Here is an 8,871-nt window from a genome sequence, read left to right on the forward strand (position 1 = left end):
AAAGATACATGATCCTTTTCAAAAAAATTGCAGGTTGTTTGTAGCATTGTCGCTACGTTGAACACCTCTGCGCAGCCACCGCCACTTCCTGTGGCGTGGCGATCACAGTGGGAGTTGCCACAAAAGCGACCTTTGGCGGCGTGGCCGGTCCCGCAGAACCAGACACAGCGACGTCTGGCGGCACAGCCTGTTCAGCAGGTGACGTCATAGCAGCAGGTGCTCCATCCTGAACGGACTCCACTACCGTGGAAGGTGACCAAGGATGCCGTGGAGGATCTTAATAAGGAGAATAAAAGAGAGACATCAGCTTCCCTGGTGTTTTGTTCTATTCACAACAATTTACCTTTCTGTTAAATTCCACAAGGCATTTTACTATGTCATTTTATGTGAAGAAACAATGGAAAACTATTTATATCCAGGGTCTGTTTCATGTATTTACTTTCTATCAGTCTTGCCGCGCGAACTCACACAACCACTCTGTTCAGACCAAGGAGGTTAAATACCTCCTTGTTCAGACTAACATTTAAAAGCGATTTTGGATGTCAATGAACAGTACATCTATGAAGCCTTGTAAATAGCTCCCCATTTTAGCACAAAGGCCTTGGGAGCTCACAGAGGTTGGGTGCCGACTAAAAAGTAGCTTTCTGAAGATGCAAAATTCAGTTTGACTTACTCTTTGCTCTCTCGACCAGTTTCATCTGGAACCAGTGCTGTCGGTAGAAGGGGGAGGGCACCCACTTGAATCGCGAGTCATACTCTGTACTTCCAGGGGGATGATTTCTGCCGTCTTTCCTGTTAACTGCACAAAACATATACACATTGTCACTTTAACCAATAAACACAAACCTATTTGTGATAGTACAACGACGAAAACTGAAGCACAACTAATGCCATTGTAAAATTTTAGGACTGCGAGGTCATCTGAGGTCAGCGAGTTGATCGTATGTTCGAACTCAGTGTTCCGTAGAAGATACCACCACTTGTACTTAGTGAGGGGAGAAGTGTACATATATTTCTTTTAACCATAATCAACAATTTAAGCTTTTGTGTTGAAAAAGGCAACCCATGTCGTCATTTATCATCTTATTTTTTATCAAAGAAGCGTATAAAACGTATTCCAAAATTCGAATATACTGATGTTTATAACCGGTGTCCCTCCGCCTAAATGGATCATGCCAGAAGCGACTGTTGTCAAGGGGATCGAAGAATAACATCGAACGTTCGATCTGAGACAAGTACAGAGAAAAGCAACACTACTGTTTAGGTTGAATACTTTTCGTCAGATTTTTGCCATGAGGCACAAGAGAAAGCCCCCTCAGGACGTCAGACGCAGACGTCCGGTCCTACTTAGTGAAAACTCGACACGGTTTCCGCCGAGAGAGAATGGGCAAGGCGACAGAAGCAGTGTGGGAGACAAGGAAGAAAACCCTGCTTCTGCAGCATCAAAAGCGTTTGCAGTCACCGTTTTCTGTATTTCACTCCTTGGCACAATCATCTGTATGTGTCTTCTACCGAAATACTTCGCAGCTGACTTGAAAACACAGACAAACCCCTTCATCAACGGCTTCAGGCAAGTTCAGGACGCAGGAGAGGACCTCCCCCCAAGGATAATGAAGCTATTCCAAGCACGTTGGGAATTCGAAAAAGGAAAGGTGAGTTTCAGCGTGATTTTTGTTGAGAGACCATTCGTGGCTGTCAATCAGTGAATCAGCCAATAAGCTAGCTGTATCTGGTAGGACATTGCTAGGGGGCGTGGCTTCGGGAAGGTCATCACACCGACAATCCTCGTGGACAAGCTAGGACGATATTTCCATTTCCTGAGATACGTTTGGGCATTTCTCCGTCTGATACTGTCCATGGACGTCTTCTGCATTCTAAAGCAGAGTCTGGGCCTTCTTAAAATGACTCAAGGTTGTAGACTTTCGTATAGAGCCTGAGGCGTAGTTCAAGCTTAAGTGGCTGGGGAAAGTAGTTTTGGGCCTTGGTGCTGAATTGCCATCAGCACCCGCGTTCAAATTAAACTCCTTCCACTGGACAGCTGGTAAAGACAGCGCCATATAGGTACGTGTTTTGAGGATGTTGAAACTATATGATCATTGTTTTTCAGGCGCCAAACAAACCCCTAACTGTGACAGCCCAACAGAACCATGGTGACGATGGCGACGTGAGTCAACACAATCATGACCAGACCTCTGATGTTGTAGAACTGCCAGTGACCGGTGGATGGCGGTCTTCTGATGCGACACAGCTAAAGGCAATGGAAAAATCCAAATGTCATTTTGACGTTAGATATGCTGCCAATCTCACCAAAGCAGAATTCGCAGAGACTTATCAAAACAAAGAGCCCCTGCTGCTGAAATTTTCTGGTGGTGCACAAGATTGGACCGATACGACAACGTGGACCCGTTCAGGGCTGATGGGGAAATATGGGGATCACATGGCTGAGTACGGCTACGAGGAAAGCATCAACTACAACGGTGGAAGGGGGATGGAGACGATTGCTTTAAAAGACTACGTCCAAGTTCATATAGATGTGACCAATGCCTCGGGATCGGACACGCCCTACATGGTCGACAGCGGCCTACTGAAATACCGAGAGCTGCAGGATAAAATCTATGTACCGGAGTATCTGCAATACTTCCAAAGGCCGGCAGGGCTGCTGATCATCGGTAGATCCGGCCTGGGTCTTGGTTGGCATGAGCACGGCGACGGTTGGAACGGCGTTGTCTTTGGAGAGAAGCACTGGTATGTGTATAACCGGTCGGTAGTTCCACCTGGCCTGCACAGGTACGAGCCAGCGGACTGGGAGAAGTACGTGTACAAGAAGCTGCCGTCCCACAGACGCCCACTGGAGTGCACACAGGAGGCTGGTGACATAGTTTACATCCCCCAAGGTAGGGAAAACTTTGATGCAGATGAAGTTTTTGACGTAGACATACTTCGTACGCTTAACCATCTCCAATGTATTGTAGTATTTTTCAAAGTAAACAAATCTTCAATTCGGCCGCTGTTGAAGTCAGGTCCCCTTTCCTCCACAGGTTTCTATCATAGCGTTGTGAATGTGGGAGAAACCATAGCCGTGTCCTTTAGAGAAAACCAAGTGACTCCATTACCCGGCCAAGTCCAGTTCGTGGAGGCCATCACAAAATTTGAATCGGAGGAAGCTATCCGCAAGGGGGCGGATGCACTTAGAGTGAACAACGTTCATTATCACGGAAACCCCCTCCCTGATTACGCTGTTGGAATGTTCCATATGAGGAGCGGTGACTACGAAGCCGCTTTGAAGAATTTTCAGGCAGCTCTCGCAGTGGATCATTTCAACCTCCTCGGGTAAGTAGATAGGGCCAAGCTATGCACGTCTATACTGGTGGTTAGTTAAAGACACCTGTACAGCTAATATATTATCCAGAGTGCTCGTCTTGCATGCTCGAGGCCGTGGGTTGGATTCCTGACCGAGTCATACTGAAGACTCTGAAATGATACTGCTTCTCTGTTTTGTAATCAGCACTCACATGGGGAAGCTTTTGCAAAGAAAGAGTCACAAACTATGAATTGCTTTCACGAACTTTCCATATCTACAAATAGATAGGTGGTGAACATGTTGGTATCCCTATATGCATTGCAATGTATCATTGCATTTTTACACACATTTTTGTGTTTTGAAAATATTCCTCTGGTGTTCTCTTCTGACCTGTAGACATTTAATGGTGGTAATTTAAAGGCTCAAAAATGGTATGAGGTATGATTCATTGAAATGCAAATAGAGGCTCCAACATGGCAGCGGACATAGTGATGACGTCACGTAAAACACATGATACTGGTCAATTACATTGCCATTTTTCTTGTCCTCCTGACATAGATATCTTGGTGTTACTGATGCACTATCAAAGCTGGGACGTACGACCGACGTGGAGATGTACTTTGCAGAAGCCATGAATACACACAAATCGTCTGTACAGTTATATGAAGAGTACGGAAAATTCAGACAGGCCCTAGGTGACCTGGGGACCGCCATACACGCGTACGAGACGGTTTTGGAACGACGCCCTGGTAGGGAGGACCTCTACAGGAAAGTATTAGCATTGCAGAAAGATTTGGTCGAGACTAGTTTTGACTGAGTGATACCTCGTTATTAAAGCATATTGTCATTGGACAAGATAAGCTTTTTCCCCGCTTGTTTCATCTCAGCGTTTGTTGCCAAGTTAAGTTGCTGAGGTCGTTTGAACTGTCGATTAATTTCTGATTAAATGTAGAATTGTTAATGGTTACTGCCATATCTATTGTCGACAATGTGTGCCTCAGTATCATCATCATCGAGCGTATTTCAATGGATGGAAGAATGTTACTGATTTAGCTTCAACCAAGAGTACCGTAATGTGTTAAAAATCAAGTAGCTTCCAGGGATCTTTGACTCATCACCTAGTCACATGTTCTTTGGGTCACATGATCACAGCACTTGGTCATTCTAATTTGTGTTTATGAATGTTGAAGTTGTTTATTTGTGTGTGAAAAAATTAAGGTTGAAAAGAGAAAATTAGATTAAACACAGCCCAGGTTAACCGTTATCTGGTAATATATATAGTAGAATGACTGTATACTCATACAATGTTACAAGAATGTAGATTGGTACTCACACAAATAAGGCTGGAAGATGTAAGCCTCTGGGAACACCTGTGTGGAGTCGGACAGCAGGTCAACCGTGTGTGAGCGGCGGCACTTCTTCACCTCCAGGTGCTTGGGGAAACCGTACCGGTCGTACCAAAATATCTCTGAGGGGGAAGAAAGAAAAACATGATATCTTAGTCATCTCAAAGAGTATGGTTTTGATAGAGCTCACATGTACTTCGACTCTCTCGACCAAACGTATGTATATGGTTATTAACTTTGTCTTATCTCTTTTTGTCTTGACTGAAATGCTAAAGTGGTATGATATTAATTAAATAACCTTATGGTCATAGGGGATTTAGAATCACCAAGTCTTTACTGCTTAAAGATTTGTTTGACACTCACGTGGTTTCTTGGGGAAGAAATCATCCAGTGATTGCCGACTCCCGGGTGTTGTCCTGCTGGACGGGAGGTCCACGTCAGGTGACGCCGACTTGCCAGGTGGACTAACAGGTTTGGATCCTGGCGGGCTCACCTGTTTGGATCCAGGTGGGGTCACCTGTTTGGATCCAGGTGGGGTCACCTGTTTGGATCTAGGTGGAGTCACCTGGTAAGATCCAGGCGGGCTCACCTGTTTAGACCCAGGTGGCGTGATTTGTTGGAAACCTTGCGGAGTGACCGGTTTGGACCTGGGCGGGGAGTACTGTGTAGACCCGGGAGGACTGAAGGATGCGGAGCTCGGCGGAGTCGGGCCGTAGGACGCCGGGATCACAGGGAATCTCACTCTTTGGTTTGGCTGGAAATAAAATGGAGAAATGTAAATAGGGACACGAACGCAAATACAGGGGACATCACTTTCTCGTCTAAGGTATCACAGTTAAATACCACCCATACTCTAACCTACATGACATGGTTATAAAGGACATTTGACTGACCGTGAATAGCCTGCGGGCTGTCCCTGCCTTTGCCCCCAGCTGAGACGATCTCCCTGACGTCAGAGTTGTACCCGGTGCAGCTGGGGCTGTGGACGCCCTAGACCTGTGGGGCCGGGGGCCGGGGGTCATTAACATTAGTTGTTTTTTTGTTGTTGTTGGAAAATACTACAGACGTACCCAATAAGTCCAGCATAAGTTAAGTAGACAAATGTAAGGATTACGTAACATTACAAACCCTAGCATTCGTATGGGAACAGTACACAATTCAATACAACTATATTAGTAGGCAAATCTAATGTGAAAGGTAAATATATACAGGTTCTTAGATGACGCCATGATTGTGATAATTTGATGTATGATATAGATGGGCTTACCCCCGGCCAATTGGTGTAGCAGCTTTGAACATAGTTGTTTTATCCTTGCGATGATAACCTCACATTGTCACCTGTGAACAAAAAGTCAAGTTTGGGTAAAGTAGGCACAGCATATGGCATGTTGTAGTTACGGTGTTGTCACATTCGTCGTAGGCCATCGTCCGATTCTCGGATGTAGAATTTCAAGCAGAACCAGCCGCTGACAAGATTCTAAGACAGCAATTTCTGGAACAAAACAACCAATTGCGATTGTACGACGATATTGAGGCGACTGTGGCCAGGTCCTTTGACACAACTACGACAACGTACGTATGACAAAATACACAGTCGTAAGCATTACATTTCCAGTCTAAAGATAGACGTCGCTCACCCTTTTCCACCTTTGGACAATAGTATGTGTAACAACATTATTGTTAATCCTCCGTATCAATGTCCGAACCACAACATTATGTTCGACCAATGTGACGCCCACTTCATTTAAGAACGGTAGACAGAGTAAGTTGCTACATCCAAGGAGGTTAAAAGTCTAGATTTTTAACCTCCTTGCTGCATCCTAGTTTTCTGATGTATACAAAAATTCACCCTAGCCTGGCTACCAAGACAGAGTTTGACTCGGATAATATGGCACCTACCTTTGTTGACTCAACAACTGTTTGAAAAGTTACCCCCACGACTACCAACTAAAAAGTACCTAGGCCCACACGATCAAATAAAACGGAAATTTACTAAACACGTTAGTGTGTCTGAAAGTTCGCTGGGGCCCAACGTATTTGTCTTAAAAGCAAAGTCCAGTTTACTCGTGTTTTTACTCAAAGCAGTTGCACTACAATGCGACCACACGAGACAAAGACTGTTCCCAAGAGAAACGTTCAGGCCATACAATACAGTCGTCAAACACGGTGCTAATTGCAGTAATTTTAACACGTTTTGTCAAACAAGGTATTGAATGGTTCAAACTAGATCTTTCCATGTAAGGTTTTGGCGAAAGGTAGCGCGAAGGAAATTTCTGAACGAACGAACGAACGAACTGGGGTGGTTGTATAGAATACACGTTGAATCCAGTCTAAACCATGCACAAACATGGCCCAGTTGCGCTGGGAATCACATTTTGACATCTTACTCCGAATATGCACCTTGAACTGTTGAGACTTTCGTGTCCCCTCTGATATTGTACATAAAGCAAAATTCGACAACACTGTGTCACAACTGAATATCACAGCAACTCAGGCAGACGACAGCAAGCTTACAAACGCGGTCAGCATTTGCAGGGTTACTAGTAGTAATATGTACCAGCAGGTTGCCGTACGTATACCCTTCTTTCGACAACGCCGGTCAAAGTCTACTGTCACAGAATAAACAGACCAGACTACCTCAACTTAAATATGATACACGGCGTATTACTTACCTTATCATTCCCTTTTTGCTGTGTTATATACGACTAACAGGTACCGGTAGACAACTAGGAACTACTGCTCCGATCTTGCCCAAACCTGACGGCAGGACAGGTGTACCGAGGTCACAGGTCGCCGCGAGTGAAAAGGCTGTCGCTAGGCGCCACGGCTTGCTTAGCAACGGGACGCGTAACCCGACATGCGATATCCCGCCTTTTGTGTACAACCCTGCGTAGGCTTTATAACCTGGAAGCCAGACTGATACCGGGCTTACACAGGCTAGCTTTTCGATGCTTCAGTGCAGCTAAAGAAGCTTTAGCAACAACACATGTAAGAGATTAACCGTTGGTTAGCCTTATTTTGCAAAGATTGCAATGGGCCTACTAGTATAGTAACTCGGTGTTACGTGTCAATCACGTGGGGTTAGGTGGATTATAGCGTTAATAATAATAATAACCTTTATTGTACATTCATGCCCTATCGGGCTAAGTACAGGTCAACAGATGAAATTGGTAATATACATGTTTGTAGTACAAACAGATCTAAAATTACTAATCTATCTAATACAGGGGTTCGGCTTCTTCTCGTTTCTTTGAGATAATAATTAACAGATAGGAGCTTACCGCCTGTGGGATTATCGGTTGTGATTAATGGGGAACTACGGCAATAAAATAGACATAGATACTGATGGCTTCATGAGGAAGGAAAGGCGTGCGTTTTTACGTAGTTTTCCTGGCCACCGCAAAAACAATACACCTGTGTATCACGACATTAGGACAAAAACAACAACAAAGAAGGCAATAAAATCATTACATGCCGATATTGGTTGAAACTAAAAACGTATTTGAAGCATTAAGTTGAATATACTGCTCCTCTGAGTTTTCTTCGTAGCAACAAAAATGTTCTATATTGTTTGTGCTCTCTTGATAGAAGAAAACATATTTGGATGACTATCGATAACAAATTTTTGCCTGCCCATCGATAGAAAATTTTACACCAATCAAGACAGCCATTAATATTCTGTGTGCAAAAAGTTACAATTCTGTGTGCAAAAAGTTACAATTCGCCCCAAATGGTGCCTTTCAGATGCATAGCAACAAAGGCCTTTCCTACTCGGTCCAAAGACCACATGGCCGAAGGCTACCTCAAAACCAATTCCCTAGGGAACGCATTCGTGCAATTTTTAAAAAATTCTTTCCAAGCGATCGTAGTACTTATACAAATCCCCCGCCCTTGAGGCGTCGCCAAAAAAACGTGTTGACCTTGAGTCCCAGACCCTATATCTGCGACTATCTGGGTATCTCAGCGCGGTGTTGGCCGGCTGGTACTAGTTTGATAAAAGCGCTAAACGTCCGTGGAATCCTGACCTAAAGAGCCATGGGAATTTGTTATCTGTTCGTGGTAGATCGGGTTAATCCCCTCCTCTCTCCTGTAAAAGCTGCGCCATATAATGTATGTCAATAAAGACCATATTTGCATAATCATTGAGAAACTTTACAACATGTCAGTCATTTTTTTTACGAAGGTGTGAGGTCGTGGAACTGGCGGTCTTGGGGTATCCGGCAG

The 8,871-nt window shown here is 44.5% G+C and overlaps 2 protein-coding genes across 2 annotated transcripts; one reads left to right on the plus strand and one right to left on the minus strand.

Annotated features, from left to right (window-relative positions):
* Positions 1 to 52: 52 nt before the first annotated feature.
* LOC109469647 (extensin-1-like) lies at positions 53 to 7,590 on the minus strand. Its single transcript, XM_019768182.1, has 7 exons — positions 7,320 to 7,590; positions 5,915 to 5,985; positions 5,541 to 5,643; positions 5,011 to 5,401; positions 4,635 to 4,769; positions 674 to 799; positions 53 to 276 (listed from the first exon to the last, which is right to left on the minus strand). Exons 2-7 carry the CDS (start codon positions 5,944 to 5,946, stop codon positions 53 to 55), a joined length of 1,011 nt encoding a protein of 336 aa, XP_019623741.1. The 5' UTR covers positions 5,947 to 5,985; positions 7,320 to 7,590.
* On the plus strand, positions 798 to 4,622 carry LOC109469860. Its single transcript, XM_019768610.1, has 4 exons — positions 798 to 1,652; positions 2,108 to 2,894; positions 3,039 to 3,330; positions 3,860 to 4,622. Exons 1-4 carry the CDS (start codon positions 1,293 to 1,295, stop codon positions 4,116 to 4,118), a joined length of 1,698 nt encoding a protein of 565 aa, XP_019624169.1. The 5' UTR covers positions 798 to 1,292; the 3' UTR covers positions 4,119 to 4,622.
* Positions 7,591 to 8,871: the final 1,281 nt, after the last annotated feature.

This window comes from Branchiostoma belcheri, unplaced genomic scaffold, assembly GCF_001625305.1.
Source record: "Branchiostoma belcheri isolate BF01 breed outbred unplaced genomic scaffold, Haploidv18h27 scaffold21, whole genome shotgun sequence".
Lineage (NCBI taxonomy): Eukaryota > Metazoa > Chordata > Leptocardii > Amphioxiformes > Branchiostomatidae > Branchiostoma > Branchiostoma belcheri.

Excerpts from the sequence above, each read along its gene's own strand:
- LOC109469860 (XM_019768610.1), top strand. The coding sequence starts at position 1,293 with ATGAGGCACAAGAGAAAGCCCCCTCAGGACGTCAGACGCAGACGTCCG. Across the intron at positions 1,653-2,107 it reads GGGAATTCGAAAAAGGAAAG|GCGCCAAACAAACCCCTAAC; the intron begins GTGAGTTTCAGC and ends ATTGTTTTTCAG. Across the intron at positions 2,895-3,038 it reads CATAGTTTACATCCCCCAAG|GTTTCTATCATAGCGTTGTG; the intron begins GTAGGGAAAACT and ends TTTCCTCCACAG.
- LOC109469647 (XM_019768182.1), bottom strand. The coding sequence starts at position 5,946 with ATGTTCAAAGCTGCTACACCAATTGGCCGGGG. Across the intron at positions 5,644-5,914 it reads GCTACACCAATTGGCCGGGG|GTCTAGGGCGTCCACAGCCC; the intron begins GTAAGCCCATCT and ends CCGGCCCCACAG. Across the intron at positions 277-673 it reads ACTGGTCGAGAGAGCAAAGA|ATCCTCCACGGCATCCTTGG; the intron begins GTAAGTCAAACT and ends CTCCTTATTAAG.